Below are 20,716 nucleotides of genomic sequence, written 5' to 3'. Positions count from 1 at the left end.
TGGGTGTCCTGGTACCTGGAAGTCTGTCTCCCAATATGTTAAGCAGATTCCTACCCACCAGACCTTTGAGTTTCTTTCCAGCTGTGAGATTGAATGGAGGGGTCCTCCCAGTTCTAAAATTCAGGCAGTTGTTATCCCACCAAGTAACAGCGGGGGAGGCACAGAACCGTCCTGGCAGGCACCCAGAAAAGCCGCCAACATAGGCCCAGGAGACAGGTGGTCAGATCCGGGGAACCCACACCTCCCAGGAACGTGAACCCCCAACCTACTACTGCCTGTTTCCCCTGTCATGAAGGGCACAGGCCGGCCCTCGGCAAAATCTTGTTGAATTGATTACTTCCTTCTCCATCTTCCCTCTGCTATCAATAAACTTGTTACCATCTTGCAAGGCACATGTTTCAAACATAAATTTCAATTTTCTCTAGTCTGTTTGTACACATTTTTCCTGCCCTATTAGTTATTTGGACAGTACTTAGGTTATGAAATTCAAAAAGGTATTGGATGCCTTGTTTACTCTGGGAGCTGGTGGTCGCTGACGAGAGAGGGAAAGGGGAGAGATGGAGAGACCTTCCCCACCCTTCTCTCTGGACCTGGTCCTTCTCGCAGACCCCACCCCAGCCTCCTTCCCCGGCCCCCCTCCCCACCCCCACCACACGCAGCTCTTTGGAAAAAGAGCACAGGCTAAGGGGAGAAAAGTTTCCTTTTCGAGTTAAATAAGTCCGTATGAAGTTCCAGCAGAGAGGTCTGGCGGAGAGACTGAGTTATTCTGGACCACAGGGGTGTGGGCAGGGAAAATGCTGATAACCTCAAGGTGAAGGAAGCATGTGGTGGAGGGGAGCACAGAGCCAAGGGGAAGGGCAAGCTGGGCTTGCACCCCAGGAAAATACACAGCCCTCCTGCTGGAGGGTTCTGAGACAATGGAACAAACAGAGAATGGGGTTGATTCCACCTCGCCTGGAAACAGTCTGGACCCTGACTTTTTAGGAAACAGCCGGAGGTGAGGGCAAAGGGCAGACTGAACGCAGTTGCCCACATGCAGGCGCAGGGCAATGATGACATGGGCGTGTGCACCCTCTGAAGAAGGAGAGGGGAAAACAGATGATGGCACTGACTGAAATCCTCAGAGCTGGGGTTTTTTCACCAAAATGCAGTCATTGCCATAGGTATGTCAGACCCTGAAGCAATTAGTGCGATGTCAAGTGCTAATCTGAGAGTCAAGGCTGCTCTTTCCTTAGCATCTCTCTTGCAGTGGGGAGTGAGGGGTGGGGGGATGGGGGTGGTGCAGACAGCCTGAACTTGAAGACAACCCAAACCCAGGCCTCCCCTCAGGCATAGCCTGCTTGCTCCTGCTTTTCCTGATGTTGTCAGAGTCAGCTTGCCCTCCTTCCATCCGCCATGAGCGCAGTCGGCTAGTCCCAGGGAGGAGGCTGGCCACCCCGCAGGCCTAGAGGAAGGGCCACTCACTCAAAACCTCTGACAATGTCCCTCCCCAGCGTCAGGGCCCATGTTTGTTATCTTGTGCAAGGACTCTTCGGACCACCTTCTAGGTAATCCCAGGATATAAACGCAGGTGATAATTATTTAAATTCTGCTCTGGGGTTTGATCTCATCATCTGAATGGTATCTGGTGGCTTTCCAAGCTCTGTTCCTGATTGCCACCCTAAGGAATCCCAGACCAGCAACCAGGTACCTGACCTGCCAGCATATCCCCACCTGCTTCGAAAAGAAAGCTTTCCTCCTCCCTCCCTCCGCCAACCACCTTTACAGAGCAAGAGGAGACGCCCGAGAGCTGGTACAAACCCAGGGACATCCTCACCGCCTGGGACTTTGCTGAGGCTCCCATCCTGCGGTGCTATACACCCTCCCCTCACCCTCCTGTCTGGGGAGCCTCAGGTAAGGGCAGAAACATAGCCCCCTGCTGGCCCTGGGGAGGTCACGGGGCACTGTGGTCCCCGCTCTCAGCCCGACCCTTTAGGATCTGGGCTGAGGGGAATTTAAACCCAATTTCTTGCTACTGGAGCTAGAAGAGCCCACTAAGGCCAGTAAGAAAAACAATTACCTAAAAAGAAATAAAGCGTTTTACTCATACACACAAATACACACAGTGAACCCCACCCTTGGAGCCAGTAAGACATTCTGATCCTGGACCGGCTGACGTTCAGGGCCTTCGGGCCTGAGCTTCCTGAAGACTGTGACCCTGGGGGTGCCACCAGCCCCACCAAGGGGTCCCAGAGGCCACACGACAGCTGCTCCCGTGCTCCCGGCGGACCAAGCGAAGCAGGCCAGCTTGGAGAGGGGAGGTTCCGTCCTCTAACGCGCCTCCCGGCACAGCCGGGTCCTCCCTGCACAGCCAGGTCCTCCCCACCCCAACCCCACCCCCATTTCCGAGGCTGAGTGGGGAGGCCCCCCCATCCGCAGTCTCGGGGATCAGTTCACAGTCTGGGTTCCGGGGCCAGAGGCGGGGGCGTGCGGAGTAATCCCGTCCTCAGCCGGCAGATGTGCACCTGGGGTGACTGCAGCTGGGCCTCGCGTCTATACCCCGATCTGCGCTTTAATCCAGTCCCGGAACACAGGGAGCCTCGTGTACACGCCGGGTTTGTTCCTCTGCGCACAGCCCTCGCCCCAGCTCACCACGCCGGCCTGAAACATCCGCCCATCCGCCTCCGGGCTGGACAGGGGGCCCCCGGAGTCGCCCTGCAGGGAGAGCAGGCCTTGGCACGGCATGCCCCCACCCTGGCCGCCACCTCCACCCCGCGCCCACCATGCCAGCCCCGCCCACGCCCCAAGTCCCTGCTTATCCCCCCGCCCCCTGCGTCCCTGCCCCGCGCCCACCTGGCAGGCATCCACGCCACCGCTGAGGTAGCCCACGCAAATCATGCGTGGGGTGATCTGCTGCGGCAGCAGGTGCTCGCAAGTCGTCTGGTTGATGACCCGGATCTCGCCCTTCTGCAGGATCATAGCTCCCTGGCCTGCGGAGGAGAAAGGGCGGACATGGGCAGCTCGCCAAGTCAGGCCGCGGAGGCAGGACCCGGGTCCAGGGCTCGCGGAGCCGGGTGGGATGCTGCGCAGCTGGACACAGTGGTCAGGGTGTCCTGACCATCGCGGGGGTGAGGGGGGGCAATCCTGGGAAGGCGTGTGGGAAAGGAAGGGACAGAAGGACAGCCACGAAGCCCCGAATCCCACAGCAGTGCGGTTGTGAGCAGACCCTCGGCCCCCACTCACCTGCCTCCTGCGTGTGGCCCCAGCCAGTGACCCAGATGGCCTTGCCGGCGGGGAAGGTGTGGTCAGCCGCGGGCAGGCAGATGGGCCGGATGGTGGCGCTGTACTCCACCGGCCGGTCCAGCTGCAGCAGCGCAATGTCGTAGTCGAAGGTGAAGTCGTTGAAAAACGGGTGCTTGATGATCCGCTGCAGCCCGCGCTCCTGCACCCCCGGGGCGTTGCGCTTGCTCTGGTCATGCAGGCCCAGGAAGGCCGTCCACATGCTGTGCTCCGAGTACCTGCAGGGAGCGAGGGCCCGAGAGGGAGGCCTGAGCCAGGACCCCAGCCAGATGCCCTGCCCCAAGCCTACGCCCACTCGGAGACCATGCTCAGAGGCCTCCTTCCCTGCTGCCCTCTCTCAATACACTCTTATCTCACTACTAAAAATATCTCGCTTTTTATTAATCTACCCTTCCTGCCAGGAGAGATTCTTGAGAGTCCCTTGAACAGCAAGGAGATCAAACTAATCAATCCCATAGGAAATCAACCCTGAATATTCACTGGAAGGACTGATGCTGAAGCTGAAGCTCCAATACTTTTACCCCCTGATGCAAACAACTGACTCACTGGAAAAGACCCTGATGCTGGGAAAGATTCCAGGCGGGAGGAAAAGGGGACAACAGAGGATGAGGTGGTTGGATGGCATCATCGATTCAATGGACATGAACTTGGGCAAATTCTGAGAGATGGTGAGGGACAGGGGGCCCTGCGTGCTGCAGTCCATGGGGTCTCAGAGACAGACATGGCAACTCAACAACAGTAAGCAGGATAAAAATAGCACATCAATCCAAGTACTTCTCTAGCGCAGCAGTACATATTTTAAGTACCAAATGAGCTGAAAAGTAGATGGAACTTTGTCTCCCAGGTTTGTGGATGGCAGCAGAAGGGTGCAGCAATTCTCACCACTGCACATAGGAGAACTGAACCCATAAGGACAAGACCCTGCTGTTGCTGGGAGACAGGGAGATGCTGGCAGCAGAGGCGGAAGAAGAGGAGAACTTGCACTGGGAAGATCCCCTGGAAGAGGGCATAGCAACCCACTCCTGGAGAATCCCCATGGACAGAGGTGCCTGGCAGCTACACTCCATAAGGCCTCAAAGAGTCAGACCTGTCTTAGTGATTAAACAATAAAAAACACCAACAGGGGAAATACCTTTATAACGGAGAAACCTGGTGGACATCACCCTAACCAAGTAATCAGACTTTTCTCCAAACTGTCCTCCATTGATGGGGACTTGTGTACTTCTTGAAGACACATCAGCTATATGGCGTTTCCTGACCAAAAAAATGTTGAACCTAACTCTCCTCATGAAGCAACAACCAGGAAAAGCCACATCGAGAGACGTTCTGCAGAACAGCAGCTGGGACTTTTCAAAAAGGCAATGCCATAAAAAAAAAAAAAAAAAAATTAAAAGGCTGGGAGAGACTATTCTAGACTTAAAAGAGACTAGCATTGTAAAGCAACTATTCTCCAATTTAAAATAAACTAAAAAAAAAAAAACAAACTAATGACTAAAACAAAGCATATCCCTTGACTGGATCCTAGACTTTTTAAGAAATCTATAAATACCGGGAGAATTGGAGGAATCTGAAATCAGGCCATATTGCCAGTTAACACTGCTATGTCAGGGCACTCGTTTCTGGGTTTAATAACTATGGTGGTGACGCGGGAGGATTTCCTTGTTCCTGGGGACACCAGCGGCTGTACTTAGGACAGAAGCACCATGATGGCTGCATCTAACTGGGAAATGGCTCAGAAGGGTATATGTGAATATCTCGGGAATCACAGCTTAGATGTGACCCGTGTGCTGGAGTCCACAGATGAGTACAGTGTCTGAGAGAAGAAGGAATCTGAGAAGACTTCCGTGTCAGTCAGCAGTGAGGGCCTGGAACTTTCAGAAAACAAAGAAGAGAAAAGGAAGCAGGGGGAAGAAGAGACAAAGTGTGAAAGTCCCCGCAAGGTCATGAAGAACGCTGGTCCCCCGCAAGGCCATGAAGAACGCTGGTCGTGCCGAGGCAGCTGGTGATGCTGTGTGCCACACCATCACACGCACATCGGCTGGATGGCAGACAGGGAAGGTCACACATCAAGAGGTAACTCAGCGACAGGTCAGACAGCACAGCAGCACGAAACACCTGCAGTAAACCCTGGCCATTCCATTGAGACCTAAGCAGAGGTCGACCAGTCAACCAGAACAAGCACTCTTCCAGAGGCTGACATGCTAAGTCATCTTGTCCCTAGACACCCCATCAAGGTGGTCACGGGCCACTGACTCTACCCAGTGCTCTAGCCCGTGCTCTTGACACATGAAGTTACCTCTCAGGAACAGCCTGGGGTCACCTGCTGACTTAGAAATGTGTGCAAAGTACCTGCACTTCAGGTCCTAGCATACTTCACCCCTGCCTGTCCCTGCTCACAGCCCTGCCTTTACCTGGAAGATCTGAGTCACCTGGTCCAGTGACAAACACCCTCACATTTCAACACCAGACCGGACACCCTGCCCACATAGGCACTCCCTAGCAGTCGCTCTCCCCAGCCTTCAGGAGAGCTCTAACGCCACACACTGGGCCCTCGACAGCCTCTCCCCAGCTCTGTGCACACATGTGTCAACATGTGTGTATGTGTGTACCCTGTCCCCCTACCCCGGGACATCTGGAAGAGCAGGGACCAAGTCTAATTCAGCTTTGTCTTCCCATGCCAGTGATAACAATGGGTATTGAGTGCATTCACTGACAGAAGGAAGACTGCTGAGCAGGAGAAGAGGAAGGAAAAGGAAATGAGAAATGAAAAGATGAAGCAGGGGAACGAGGGCCCAGGGGCGGGTTCTTTAGGAAGCACTTCCTAGCTCACCCGGCCGACAGGGCTGCAAGGGGACTGTGGGAACCAAGGGGGTGCGCAGTGCCCAGATCTTGGCTTCTTCTCAGGGGAATACCTAGCTCTGGGGCTGGGCCAGGAAAATACAAGATGAGCCTGGAGCACCAAGTAGTGTCAGCAGGGAGGCGGCTCAGAAGAACAAAAGAAGGGGGAACATGTCAAAGGGAGCCGGGAGCCAGCCTGGAGAGTTCCCAGTGGCCAGCTCCAAAACAATCAAGTAATAGCACACAACACGGTACCAGATTACAACCCAAAATACACACACAAGTCCTTGCACACAGAAATAGACGATTAAATAAACACATGGGAGAGAAGGGACAAATCCTCCTTACAGAACAACGCCAGACTGACTCACTTCCAAAGAATAGAGACCAGAAGAAGGAGACCCAGGCAGGGAGGGGAGGAAACTGGCATCAGCCTCTGAACCAGATGACCAAGACGAGCATCACCAGCGATCAGCCACGGTGACATCATTTACCTGCTGATAAGACATGACTGTCTTCCCAACACTCGTAACCCCAGGCTAACCATGAGAACAACGTCAGCAGCCACTGGCCTTCAGACAATCCAGGTCACGAAGAACACACAGAGACAACTGAGAAACCGTCCGGGACAGAGGAGACTGGAGAGACACGCAGCAGACACTGAGGGGGCACCTGGAAGGACTCTTGCTGCAGAAAGGAGGCTGGTATGAAACGCGTATGGTGTTAAATGCTCGTGTGGCACCTGGGGTTGGAGGGATGGGAGTGGAGTCCTGGAGCAGCCCCGAGGCGAGTTTCTAGGACAGAACTGTGAGTTTCTCGGAGCTGACAAACGCAGCACGATAACATCAAGAGGAAGTATGTGTGGGGGGTGGTATAGTGAATTCAGTCCTGTCTTTGGAAGTTGTCCACATTCCAAAATGATAAGTTCATTCTAAACTTTCTTCAGAAGGCTCCCCCCACCCCAGAAGAAAGCAGCTCACCTCTCCCCAGAGCGGTACGGAGTGTGCTAGTGAGAAGACAGGCCACGTTTTGCCCGCCCAGCCATGCCCAGCGACCACCACTAATCCCAAGCCCCCACAGGCCTCCGGTGACCCCTCCAGCACATGCACCAGTCAGGCCCCGCCATCTGGACACAGGCCTACTTCCTGCTGCGGGCCCTGTCTGTCCCAAAAGTCCACGGTGCTCCTTCTCTCTCTTTGCGAAACGGTGACCGTGGCAGCCTGGGTCCCCTCCACCCGCAGCTGCCCAGGGCTGGAAGGCTGGTGGCTGGCAGGAAGGGCCTGAGGGAGGGGGGGCCCTCCAAGCCCTCAGTCTCACTCCCGCAGCCGATGGCCAGAGCGCCTGGGCGGGCTGGACCCAAGTCACAAAGAGCCCCAGCCCTGGGCCACCTGGTCCCGCTAAGCCACCCTGAGAGGCCAGCTCGGCCCAGTGATGTGCTTGGTGACCCTCCCCAGGGTGGCTTCGGGTCTGCACGGGCGCCAGCATGGGCTCAGCGCTTCATTGTCACCCTTGTGTTTCCTTCTCACACCTCTCAGCCTACAAATCACAGCATCACCATGAGCCCCCAGGAGCCCCAGGCTCAGAAAACTTGCCCATGGCAGCCTGGCAGCCTAGAGCTGGGCCGTGGATCTGAGGGCCCCAAGCGGGGGTCCCACCCTGCAGACACTGACCGCTCAGGCTCAGGAATCCACACACCAGGGCTACAGTCTGGTTCTGCAGCTTAAGAGCTGTACAACCTCAGACAAATATCCTTACCTCTCTGATCCTCTGCTTCTGTAAGATGGGCACATATGAGACCTGCCCGCCTGGCTTTTAGAAGAGGCACTGAGGTCCCAGCAGACAAGCAGGGGCACCCACTAAACATTTAGTGCCCCAGCCGTCCAGTCCTGCTCCTGCCTCACCCAGGCAGGCCTCACAGATACAGGGCCTTTCCACCTCAGGAAAGATACAGGGGCCCCACTCAGCGCCCTGGAGAGGCCTCCCGGCTCCTGCCTGTGACCCACCTGAATCCTCTGTCGTCGACGAAGCAGTGTGCAGCGGATACCATCCAGCTGGGGGAGATGAGAGAGGCCCCGCACAAGTGGCCGTGGCCCAGGGCGTGGAGGCTCACCTGCCAGGGCCACTCGCCTTGGTCCGAATTCTCACCTCCAACGACCCGGGACTGCCTGGTAAACGACCGCCGCCCACAGTCTGGGAGAGGCACAGGCAGGAGTCACCGGGTGGGAGTGGGGGCGGGGGCAGCCTGCTAGACCAGCCTCCTGGCCCCTCTAGCTGCCCCCGGACTTAAAACCCTCACTCCCCACCCCTGGACTCCTGCACAGGTGCCATCGCGGGCCTTCAGACCTCTGCTGGTTTGCTGAGATTTAATTTGGATGTCATTTGCCTAGATATCCTCACTGAGTGCTGAAGGACACAGCTCTCAGAGACAAGAGTGATGGGTGATGGAAAGTCAGAACGGTCCAGCTCTACACACATTGAACCTGTGGCCAGCGCTTCTGAAATATGCAAAGGGCTGCAAATATGGGCAGGGTGCAGACAGAACCCTGCCCAGGGGTCCAGGAGCTGTGCTCTTTCTCCTCCAGGTAACACGGAGAAGCCCGGCCTTGCCCCCATGGCCAGGTCTACAAAGCAGGGGTCAGCCCAGCACCGCAGCCCCGCCACAGAGGCCTGACATACTAGCTGCCCTGGGCCTTGCCTCTAGGGTCAGAGCTGCGGGTGAGGCAGTGCCTGGGTGCCAGTCAGCAAACATCCTTTCCTCCAGGCAGACACATCCTCTTCCGGGGGCAGAGCTGGGTGAGTGAGGCCCTGGCGTGATTTCTGCCTCTGTATGCACCTTGCTCAGTGAACAACCTGCACAACTGGACGCAGCAGCCCTGCTCACCACAGTCCTTCTCATCCGAGCCATCAGTACAGTCCTCGTTCCCGTCACACTGGGGGTTGCTCTTGTCCACACAGAGCCCATTGAGGCAGCGGTAGGTGTGTTCCGTGCAGGTAACGGCTTTCACTGCTCGAGAAGGAGGACTCAGGATAAATGGACACACTCCATTTATCTGAGGCACCCGACCTGATGCTCACCCACCTGTCGCCCCTCTCTTGGGCCTGCCCCACCCACCCACAGACACCCACTCTCCTCCCGGCCCTTCTGGACAATTCTCTCCCAGCTGACACCCTTTCTCATCCTGTTCCACGTTGAGTGACTGTGGGAGGCGGGCCCCGGCCTCACCGTCTTGGCACTTGGCCTCATCGGACCCGTCGCCACAGTCGTCCTTCTTGTCACACTGCTGGCTCTGAGGGAGGCACTTCCCGTTGTCGCACTTGAAGGTATTGGGTGGGCAGCCTGGGGGGCACAAGGACTCAGCAGGGGCTCGAGGGCCAGCAGCGAGGCCACGGGGAGCTGGGCAGCGATCCCCACCCCGACCCCGGCCACACTCACTGCAGCCCTCCTCGTCGCTGCCGTCCTCACAGTCCCTCACGGAGTCACAGACCCAGAACAGGGGCTTGCAGAACTTGTCCTTGCACGTGAACTGGTAGGTGGTGTTGCACTCTGGAGGGGCGGAGAGGCAGTTGGATGCCAGGCTCACTCGGTACTCAGTCACTTGCCACGCTCCTGGGGATCCCATCCCGCCCAGTCGTGCAGGCTGACTCAGCACCACGGGCTGCAAAGGACAGGAACGACCCCCACCCCCACCTCGGGCCTTCCGGCTCGGGGTCGCAGGCAGAAGCCGGGCACAGACAGGGCAGAGGACGCCAGGGGACTCACTGCAGTCGAGCTCATCGCTGTAGTCAGTGCAGTCGGCCCAGCCGTCACAGCGAAGTTCCTTCCGGATACACCGCCCCGTGTTACACATGAAACTGCCCGGGCACGCTGCAGGCAGAGGGTAGGCCTGAAGTCCACAGCCACCCCCATCACCTCCGCTGCAGGCTTCCCGACCTTGCAGCCAGCCACACTGGGCACCAGAGGAGACCTCCCAGCCCAGCCCCCAGTACAGGGGAGTGAGGCTGCAGCTGGGGGCCCACTGAGCTGTGGCAAGGGGTTCCTACAACCGGTGGGACATCCGGAGAGGGTGGGGAAGGCACTGGTTGTGGTCCCTCCTGGCCCCTATGACCAATCCCTGGGAGGCCCCGGGCAGAGCGGAGAGAGGCCGGCGGGTGTGCACTGATTTCTACAGCCCCCTGTCATTGGCCGGCCATGACCCCAAGCACCAGGCTCCCCATCGGCAACCGGGAGCAGCAGCCACTCGGCAGACAGATGACGTGCGTATCCTCCCCCAGGCACCGGGAATCGCTGGATCTCCTTAATTCTAAGGTGTTTCCACACTTGAACATTTCTGAAACTAGGATGTGTGTGACAACTGATGTCATCGGGCAGATGACAAACTGAGAGGCGGAACCTGTTTCCCTTTCTCTGCACAAGTAGCTTTGTCACTTACCAAAGGGGTTTGCTCATCTAATTACACTCTGGGTGGTGAGCCACGCAGCTGGATGTGAACTTAAATTCGGATGCTTGTGTGCAGTTAAACGGAGAAGGAAATGCCACCCCTACTCCAGTGTCCTTGCCTGGAGAATCCCAGGGGCGGGGGAGCCTGGTGGGCTGCCGTCTATGGAGTCGCACAGAGTCAGACACGACTGAAGTGACTTAGCAGCGGCAGTGCAGTTAAAGTGTCTTCCAAAAGGTTATTCTATGATTTGTTATTGTTTACTAGCTAAGTCGTGTTCCACTCTGCGACCACAGGGACTGCAGCCTGCCAGGCTCCTCTGCCCATGGGATTTCCCAGGCACGGATACTGCAGTGGGTTGCCATTTCCTTCTCCAGGGGATCTTCTCAGACCAGGGATTGAAACTGCATCCCCTGCACTGGCGGTTTCTTGACCACTGGCAGCCACCTGGGAAGCCCTATTCTATGATACAAGGTTGAAACAAACAAAAAGATCCCACTGTGGACAGAGAAGAACTGATATTCACAGCAGACAGTGAAATTAAACACCACGGAAACAGTTAAGATCTCTTCAGTAGAGATCTCACAATTTTCAGAGCTAGGAGTGGTTCATGCGATGATCCATGCCCCAGTGTGCCCTGTCTCAAAAGCATGCTATTCATCTGGCAGCTGCTAAAAGGCCAGAGACAAGCACAGATTCTCAAAGTGTAAGGGACAGTGGCCCAAAGGCACTTGGAGTTCCCGAGCCTGAGGGGCTGCTCCCAGGGACCTAAGGGCACTATTGGCTCCTTTTTCCTCAAAAAGCTACTGCAGTGACTGAGATGCCCCCTACGAGCTCTGGTGGCTCAGCGTCAGAGATGCTAATGAGATGCAGAATAGACAGCCAATCTCAGGTCGGCCCTCCAGCCAGGCCCCGCTTCCTGAGCGCAACACTCACGGTCACGGGCATCGAAGGACAGGAACTCGGCCAAGAATCCCGTGTCGGTGTAAGACTGGTCCGAGTGGAAGTGGACAGTGATCTTGTTGCTCCTGCTGCTGGCGACAAACTGTGGCCTCTCTCCACAGTACCTGGGGGCGGCGGGCAGCTCAGCAGAGGACGAAGACTCACCTGGGGCTGGGGCATCCCCACTCGCCCTCCCCCGACACTCACTTCTCCCCGTTGACCTCCACGTAGTCCTTGGTGCAGGAGCCCACGGGGACATTGGGCTCCTGCAGGAAGAAGGCTTTGAAGCGCACCTTCACATTTTTGTTGTTGGGCACCTACAGAGAGAGATGCTGCTGTGGGCCTGGCTCTGCACAGCCTCCCTCTTTCCTGAGCTGGGGGGGATGCGGGGGGGGTTCTTCCCTCCCACCTGCCACCCACCCGCCTGCCTGCAGGGCAGTGAGGACACAGCAGGAGGGATCTGGAAGGAAGACCTTCCTGACTTGCCAGCCGCAGCACACATTGGTGTTCTAAAGAAGGCTGGGCAGTTTTCCCACATCACTGACTGGATGGCGCGTGTTTCTGGCCACCCAGTGAGCGTGTCCTCCTCTGCACGGCACTCACTGTCCCCACAGCTCCTCTAGGAGGCCCCAGAGCCAGCTGCATCCCGGGGGTGGGTCCCTCTGGCAGGCACCGGCCATAGGAGGAGGGGTTGAGCTTGGGCCTAAAGATGCTGCTTCGAAAACTGCCCCGCCCACAGCCTCCACACACACCCCTTGGGAGTGGCCGAAGGTGCGCATCGCCCTCTCTCCTGCCTCCCTGGAGCACCCCCGCCCCTGTCCTCCCTGGAGCACCCCCAACTGCTTCCTCTTTCCTCCCCCATCAACTGCCGAACCAGCTTCTCTAACCCCCCACAGCACACAGCCCCCACCTCAATGTGCCAGGTACAGTTGACATTGGGCGGGTAGTGGCCTGGATAGTAGGGGCTGTTAAATGTCCCCTGGGCTGCCTGCAAGTAGCCTCCACAGCCTGGAAGGAAAGGCAGAGAGACGAACATGACGACTAAGGTCCCAGGAGGGCGAGGGGCCCCGAGGAGCCGGCTGGCCTCCCTCAAGCCTGGGCACCAGACGCCCACAGCTCAGGAGGGCCTGAGCTTCAAACCCCATGGCCCCGAGGCCTGTCCCCGCCTGGGCCACCCCTTACTGCTCATCCGGGGCAGCTGGAAGAACACAGCCTCAAAGCCAGGGTGCCTGCGCTCGGTGCTGGTCACCAGCGTGATGAGCAGGACGTTCTGGGAGGAGAGGAAGGTCAGGTTGTAGGAGGGAGGGTAGGTCCCACACAGCCTGCGGGGCAGAAGGGGGAGTGTTATGGGAGCCACAGAACCCCAGCAGAGGGGTCGAGGGTGGGGTCCCCCACCACCCTTGGCCCGCCAGTTAAGTAAAGATCTCCTCATAAGACTGTCTTTGTTTATAAACAACTCAGAAACACTGAATGCCTGATAATAGAGGACTTGCTAAACAAACTAAGGGCCAAATAATTGCAGCAGCAGTTAACAGCATCAACTGTTAACACTAACACTTACTAAGAATATACCAGGCACCATCCTTACTGCTTCTATATCCATTAACTTGGGTATTCATCACAACAACCATTAAATACTATTATCCCCATTTTACAGATAAGGAAACAGAGGTGAAACAGGTTAAACAGCTTGCTCAAGACTGCACAGCTGGTAAGTGGCAGGACTAAATGAAGAAACAGCGCATAGAATGGGAGATAATATTGGGAGGTGATACAACCCACAGGGGATTAATCTGCAAAATATACAAACAGCTCATGCAGCTCAATATCAAAAACAAACAAAAATAAATAAATAAAATGGGCAAAATATCTAAACAGACACTTCTCCAAAGAAGACGGCAGCCCACCAGGCTCCACTGCCCCTGGGTTCTCCAAGCAAGAACACTGGAGTGGGTTGCCATTTCCTTCTCTGATGCATGAAAGTGAAAGGTGAAAGTGAAGTCGCTCAGTCGTGTCCGACTCTTAGCGACCCCATGGACTGCAGCCTACCAGGCTCCTCCATCCATGGGATTTTCCAGGCAAGAGTACTGGAGTGGGGTGCCATTGCCTTCTCCAAAAGAAGACATAACACATGGCCAAAAAGCACATGAAAGGATACTCAACACAGCTAAATATTAGAGAAATGAAAATCAAAACTACAGTGAAGTATCAGCTCACACTGATCAGAATGGCCATCATCAAAAAGTCTACAAACAAAAAACACTGGAGAAGGTATGGAGAAAAGAATCCTTCCCACACTACTGGTGGGAATGTAAATTGGTGCAGCTACTATGGAAAACAGTATGGAGGCCTTAAATAAACAAAACTGGAGCTACCACATGACCCAGCAATCTCACTCCTTGGCAAATATCCAGAAAAGATGAAAACCATAATTTGAAAAGATACATGCAACTGAAAGCTCGCAGCAGCACTATTTACGGGAGCCAGAACGTGGAAGCAACCCGAATATCCACTGACAGGTGAATGGATAAGGAAGATGCAGCATGTACATACAATGGAGTGTGTACTCGGTCACAAAAAAGAACGTAATAATGCCATCTCCAGCAACATGGACCCAGAGACCATCATACTAAGTGAAGTAAATCAGACGGAGAAACAAAAATACCCTATGATATCACTTATGCGTTGAATCTAAAACAATTACACAAATGAACTTATTTATAAAACAGAAAGAGACTCCCAGATATAGGAAACAAACTTCTGGTTACCAAAGGGGGAAGGGAGGGAGGGATAAATTAAGAGGTTGGGATTCACAGATACACACCACTATATATAAAGTAATCAACGAGTACCTACTGCATAGCACAGGGAACTCTACTTGATACTCTGTAATAACCTATATAGGAACATAATCTGAAAAAAGAATAGACAGAGAGATGCATAACTGAATCACTTTTCTGTACACTTGAAACTAATACAACACTGTAAATCAACTACACTCCAATATAAAATAAAAAATGTTTTTTAAATCTTTCAACGAGTGAATAAGTCAATGAAGGAAAAGAAAATCTCTGCTCACCAAAAAAAAAAGCAGCAGGACTGAATTTCAGACGCGTCACTTGGGCACTGGAGCCCTCACTGCTAATAAATACGGCATATGAGCTGACCGATACCAGCACCGTCAACAGTGACACAGACATGCCACTCATTTGGGAGGGCCATCATAACAGGCCTCATCTTTACAGAGCAGGCAGCGTGACCAAGTGTGCCACATAAGCCTACTTTAAAATAAATACACAAAGATACACATAGCAAACAAAACCTGCAAGAAGGTACAACACATTTAACAGTGACCATTTCCAGATGGTAAGATTATGAGTGGTGTCTGCCCTCTCTGTGCACATGTTCTACCCTCTGCCTCTCAGGACCAGGTATGTGTTGGTTGTACAGACAATCAGTTAGAGAAAGAGAAAGAAACCCAGCATGAAAGGGGTGTTTAGATAGAAGTCCTGGCTGCCAAGCTGTGGTAGCAGATGGCTCTCTCTGGGTTTCAGCCTGAAGTTTAGCCCCTTATTAATCACAAAACATCTGTCCAGCTCATTTCTATAGACAACAATCGAAGGCTCCGGTCCACTGAGTCCAAGGTGGCAGGGGGAGGTGAATGGAGGCAGTTCATTCCTACCTGCAGGCTCTGATTCACCTCAGCACCCCCCAGCAGGTATATTATGCCTTTTTTTTTTTTTTTTTTACTTTTAAAAATAATTTATTTCATTTTATTTTGGGCTGCGCTAGGTCTTCGCTGCTTTTGCTTGGGCTTTCTCTAGCTTTGGAGAGCAGGACCTACTCCTTAGCTGTGGCGCACAGGCTTCTCACTGCCGAGGCTTCTCTTGCGGCAGAGCATGGGCTCGAGGGCGCATGGGCCTCTGCAGTTGCAGCCTGTGGCCTCAGTAGTTGCGACTCCTGGGCTCCAGAGCACAGGCTCAACAGTTGTGGTGCACAGGTTTAGCTACTCTGCTGCACATGGTATCTTCCCAGACCAAGGATCAAACCCTAGTCTCCTGCATTCGCAGATGGATTCTTTACCACTGAGCCACCAGGGAAGCCTCCACGCCTTTTTTTAATTGAAGCATAGTTGATTTACAGTGTTTCTGGTGTACAGGAAGGTGACTCAGTTATACATATATATTTTTTCTTTTGGATTCTTTTCCATTATAGGTAATTACAAGATTTTTAATATAGTTCCCTGTGTTTATATATTTTATATACAGTGATGTGTATCTATTATGCCTTTTTATTTCCTATAATTCTGATGCTCTGACCCCTGGGGGCTTGCTAACCCTGGAGAGGTAGCCTTCCCCCGCTGCCCCCCAGGGCTAGTCAATCCCTCGAGACAGTTAAGACTTAGGCAAGACTTTTAGATGCAGGCTAACTGGAGCCCACACCCCAACACCTTCTCTGTGGGGCTCTTCTACTGGAGACCACTCTCTACCTCCCCTAATTGCCCAGGTACCAGTCTAGTGGAGACAGCCCCAAGCTACAGAGCCCGCTGGAGTTATTCAAACCAACCCATCCTAAGGTGTAACTCTGCCTTGCCTTTCCTGCAGAATCCACACAAAGGCTCTTGCCCACATTATCCCTCCAGGCCCCTCTGCCTCCTGAACAACCCTGGTGCCTCCCCCTGTGGCCCTGTGTAGCTCTTCCTCTCAACAACTAACTGTCAGCTTGTGAGTAACAAACTGTCTTTTCAACAGCAGTCATCTCCCATCTGTAGGCCTCGGCCTCACAGAGCAACAATAAAACCTTCATTCACAATAGCAAGGGCGGGGGGTGAGAGGGGTCCCAGGGGTGGGACTTCCTTGGTGATCCAGTGGTTAGGACTTGGCATTTTCACTGCCATGGCCTGGATTCAATCCCTGGTTGGGGAACTAAAGTCCTGCAAGCTTTATGGTGCGGTCAAAAATAAAAATAAAAAAGAGAGAAAGAAAAAAATACAGTAGTGGGCAGCACCTTCACAGTGGCAGGTAAAGGACAGATAAAGGAGCACCCTGCTCACCAGCATCTAGGGACCCGTGGGCCTCCGGCACCCTTGCCAAGGCTGATGGTCACCTCTAGATGCTCCCTGCAGGTCACGCTGAGGACCATGCCACCCCTGCTCTGTGATGCCCGCAAGTCGGCCGTGGCCTGAAGTTCCAACCTCCACAGCGGTCATTCCGGAGGCTCAGCCCACCACAGGCAGCCCACTGCCCACCTCCACTCGCCCGGGACACTCACTGCACCACGGCCCGGGGTTCCACGGGGCTCAGGGTGTCATACACCGTGACCAGGTCACTGCCACGTTCGTCACAGGTGGCGACATCGAAGCTGCGGAAGGTGAGGCTCAGCACGGAGTCAGCGTCCCCCCGAAGCGTCCACTGGCAGCGGGCGTGAGATGGGTAGGGGCTGTCGGGGAAGCCGGGCGTGCTGAAGCGGGTGGGATCGCTGCCCTGGGCGTGCAGGGCAAAGTTGCAGCTGTCTGTGTGGGGCAAGAGGACACGGGGCAGAACTGGGCAGGAGAGCCACCAGGACCCCCGCCCATGAGGGTGCAGCCAGCCCTGGCCCCTCTAAGGTGCCCCAGGCTGCTCTGGACCTGGGAGAGGCCAGGAAGGGGGTTTGTCCTGGCCTGGGAGAGGCAGAAGGATCTGGCCATCACCACGTGTGACTCTGGGGGACCCCCTTGCCTGAGCGGGCATCTGGCCACATCGCTTCCCTTCTCCTTCGAGAGGAGGGCAGATACTTACTGTCCTGGGTGTTCTGTACTATCCTGGGGTCACTGGCTGAAGAACAAGAGGGAGAAGAAAGCACTTACTCATGCAGTCCATTTCCTCATTCCCCTAGAGGGAGGTGCCCGGTCAGCTCGTAGTCTCCTCTCCCAGGCACTGAGTCCGGGAGAGCTGAGGCCCCCACACCAGCCCAGGAGCAGGCCGTGCTCCAGGCCGGACAAACGCCCACCCCGGTGCCCCCTGCACTCACGGAAGGCCACCACCGAGGTCATCACGAAGGAGCTCATGGAACGGGCTCGGGGCGGCACTGTGACCATTCGCTTCTCCGCCATGGCCTGCTCAGCTTCCTTCACCAGGTGCTTGGGGATGTCGAACTCCGACCAGTAGTAGGCAATGACGCTGCCCTCGCTGGGGAGAGAGGGCTGGGCCTGAGACGCCGGGGTCCACACCTTCCCGGGTGCCCGGTGAAGACGGAGCAGGATTAAGAGCCTCCCGGCTGGAGGAGACACTCACCGAGAGACCTTCTCCAGGCCGGTCCCCCCACGCCACCCTAGGCTCCTGTGTGCCCACCCACCTGCTGACCCCTGAGCCAGAGGCCTGGCCCTTGACTCTCATAGGCTCACACCCAACCGGACTCGCTGGGGTTGCGGCTCAGGCTCAGGAGTGAGAGAAAGCCTGGAGTGGAGTGTGGGCTCTCCTTCTAGCCTGGGCACACTGAGTGACAGCTCGAGTCTGTTTCTTGAACGTGAAAGGGGCCGACGGCGCCGCCTGCCACGCTGCCTCCGTAAAAGATTCGATGAGACCAGCAAACTCTAAGGTACTTTCCGGATAAAGTCAGAAGAAGGACTGGCGGGCATCCTGGCTCTTCAAGCAGGACGTCATGGCCTCATCGCCCCGGCGGGCCCCACACCCTGCCCGCCCCCCAGCGGCCCCCCTCTCGCCAGCCCTCCCAGCACCCACCTGAAGGCGGTCACAGTCGACGTCTTGTAGTAGGGGCCCAGGACCGGGATCCCGCTGTATAAGAACTTCAGCTGAGGGATGGAGAGGAGGCTGACGGCCGGCCAGAGAGCGCCAAGGACCCCGGCCCCCAGCCCAGGCCGCTCCCTCCCTCCTGGGACTTGGGCCCCCTTCCCAGGTGCTGGAGAGCCCCTGTCACACGTCTGGGGGCAGCGGGGGCCTCCTTTCTGGGGGTGCCAGAGCCGACAGCAGCGCCGGGGGCCGGGACTCACCGCCTCCTTCACCTTCTTGGCCAGGTTTGCAAACTCAGTGGAGTTGGAGTTCTCGTAGGCATCCAGGAAGTTCTCGTTCCGGACACTCAGGTAGCCGTTGAAGATCTTCTGGACTCGAACATTCCGGTCTGTGAGAGACCCAGGGAGGACGGTGGTCAGAGGGAGGGACGTACGCCCTCCAGAACCGCACAGGCCCAGCTGCCCTCAGCCACCCCGGGGAGCGGACCCTGCGGTCCCCTCTCCCTCCCTCGAACCGTATCCTCCCTCCACCCCCGAGGAGGGTCACTCACCCTGGAAGTGCCACGCCAGGAGCCCCGCCAGGAGGGAGAGCGCCAGGAAGGCGGCCAGCACGGCCACCAGCACCACCCACCGCCGCGGGCCGCCCTTCTCCACCTTCCTGCTGTTGTTGGCCGGCAAGAACTCCACGCCTTCCTCACAGCCATTCATATTCTGCACAGAGAAGCCAGTGCACTGCCCGTCAGAACCCCTGCAGCCTGCCGGCCCCGCTGGGGAAGGACATGTCCAGGCTCTCAGGTCCAGCTGCACGAGAAAAGCCGGGAGGACCAAGCAGTGGCCTCCCCTCCGGCCATCTGCAGGCATGCACTGCCTGAGAACTGTGAGTGTAAATAAAAATGAAACAAGCAGCCCGTCTGAGCTCAGTCAGTTGAGACTGTCACCTTCGTGAGTCACCTCGGATGTAGGAGGAGGGCCAGGTGTGGGGAGAGCTGGCCCAGCCCAGGGATCACCTCCTCAGCACCTCCGGGCAAGCTGCACTGTACACCCTGACCCCAATCCTTGCTCTGCCAGTGTGTAAGCAGCCAGAAGTAAAAAGGCAGTAACGTGAGCAGCTCTGCAGTGCCACGGCAGGGCAAGTCTCTGCCTTGAGCGTGAAGTCTCCCAGCCCAGGACACCATGGCGAGCTGAGAAGGCCAGGTCTCTACTGGAATCCATACGTATCCATGCTCAGACCCAAGAGCCTGAAAAACGAATGAAACTTCCAACAAACAGGATGGCGGGGGTGGGGGGGCTCCAGGAATAGGGGGCACAAGTATGGACAGGGAGGTGGGGTGTCTGCAGCATGCAATGGCAGGTAGGCAAACTCATCCGCCTACAGCACACACTCTCATCTGCAGCCCTAACAAGCAAAAGCCCCACCCCAAATTCCACAGAGGTGCCCATTTAGTTTTCAGACGTGGCTGTCTTGGTGTGAATCTCAGACTTGTGCTTGAGCTGACATTTCCTGTTGTCACATTCAGACATTCTCACACAGCTTACTCACTGCTGTGAGAGCTTGTCCCCACGCCTGCCACATTTGGGTGTCTGTATCTCGAATTTTAGTTTCCTAATGGATTATATTTGTGACTTCATCTAATATCAAACCCAGACACATACCCTCTAGCTAACCCCGCCATGATCATCGTACTACAATATCTAAACGGATCAAACCAACACGTTGTACACCTCAAAATTACATCTCAAAACGAAATAAAATTTTAAAAACAAAAAAGAAGCACACCCCAGAGTCAACCACTTAAGATGTTTTCAACCTGCTTGTTCTGGAATTTGTCTCCGTATTTCTGAATAATACACCAATACCACCAACTCGATTCATCTATAAAATATAATCAGCTGACTTATTACGGAAATGTGCATTTCAAAGTCCTTCCTTCTGTCTTTCACCCATCTTCCCAAAAGATACAGGGCTAAAGTTAAAAAAAAAATTATATCCATACTCTATATTTTCATTATTAGTCTTGAGAATATTGTTCACTATAATTTCCTTCTCGCTATAATTGATTTGTTTTTCCTGCTGTGAATATTCATTTACTTGGGTTTTTTTTTCCCCCTCCACATATATCTAAGTCTTTCCATACAATCTAAGTGCTCTGTAATGTTCTTCTCACCTTCCACATATAAAGTCTGTCAAAGAGCCTCTCATTTCATTTTCTTCCTAGAGGCACTCTGTCCTTTCCCGTAGCTGCTGTCTGGAACTTCCCCCAACACCATGACCCTGGGAAGTTCCTGAATTCAACTTCCTCTTGGGTGGATAATATCTATGACTTTCAGGATTATAGTTCCCCGACCAGGAATTGAACCCAGGGTCATGGCAGTGAAAGAATTGAGTCCTAACCACTGGACTACCAGGGAACTTCCAATTCCTTCTTGCATTAAACCCCCCATTTCCTGGATTCCATGTCTTCATCTCTGTTGGCTTACTTCATTTTGGTGGACA

The 20,716-nt window shown here is 55.0% G+C and overlaps 1 protein-coding gene across 2 annotated transcripts in view; it reads right to left on the bottom strand.

Annotated features, from left to right (window-relative positions):
- Positions 1 to 2,060: 2,060 nt before the first annotated feature.
- ST14 (ST14 transmembrane serine protease matriptase) overlaps positions 2,061 to 20,716 on the bottom strand; it is a 38,251-nt gene continuing 19,595 nt past the window's right edge. Inside the window, exons 2-19 of one of the 2 annotated variants that reach the window (XM_040255875.1) lie at positions 18,774 to 18,933; positions 18,484 to 18,611; positions 18,215 to 18,285; positions 17,505 to 17,662; positions 17,273 to 17,308; positions 16,767 to 17,007; positions 12,678 to 12,817; positions 12,406 to 12,503; positions 11,703 to 11,812; positions 11,490 to 11,620; positions 9,878 to 9,982; positions 9,551 to 9,661; positions 9,341 to 9,454; positions 8,999 to 9,121; positions 8,121 to 8,307; positions 3,223 to 3,497; positions 2,833 to 2,969; positions 2,061 to 2,694 (exon numbers count right to left, since the gene is read on the bottom strand). In XM_040255875.1, the coding sequence (XP_040111809.1) occupies positions 2,533 to 2,694; positions 2,833 to 2,969; positions 3,223 to 3,497; positions 8,121 to 8,307; positions 8,999 to 9,121; positions 9,341 to 9,454; positions 9,551 to 9,661; positions 9,878 to 9,982; positions 11,490 to 11,620; positions 11,703 to 11,812; positions 12,406 to 12,503; positions 12,678 to 12,817; positions 16,767 to 17,007; positions 17,273 to 17,308; positions 17,505 to 17,662; positions 18,215 to 18,285; positions 18,484 to 18,611; positions 18,774 to 18,933 (2,487 nt within the window). In that variant the 3' untranslated portion in view covers positions 2,061 to 2,532. Of the gene's footprint in view, positions 2,695 to 2,832; positions 2,970 to 3,222; positions 3,498 to 8,120; positions 8,308 to 8,998; positions 9,122 to 9,340; positions 9,455 to 9,550; positions 9,662 to 9,877; positions 9,983 to 11,489; positions 11,621 to 11,702; positions 11,813 to 12,405; positions 12,504 to 12,677; positions 12,818 to 16,766; positions 17,008 to 17,272; positions 17,309 to 17,504; positions 17,663 to 18,214; positions 18,286 to 18,483; positions 18,612 to 18,773; positions 19,271 to 20,716 lie in introns of those variants that run through there. The other variant, XM_040255874.1, reaches the window with a different exon arrangement.

This window comes from Oryx dammah, unplaced genomic scaffold (assembly GCF_014754425.2).
Source record: "Oryx dammah isolate SB20612 unplaced genomic scaffold, SCBI_Odam_1.1 HiC_scaffold_15, whole genome shotgun sequence".
NCBI classification, from domain to species: Eukaryota; Metazoa; Chordata; class Mammalia; order Artiodactyla; family Bovidae; genus Oryx; species Oryx dammah.
This window is presented reverse-complemented; position numbering and strand designations above follow the sequence as displayed.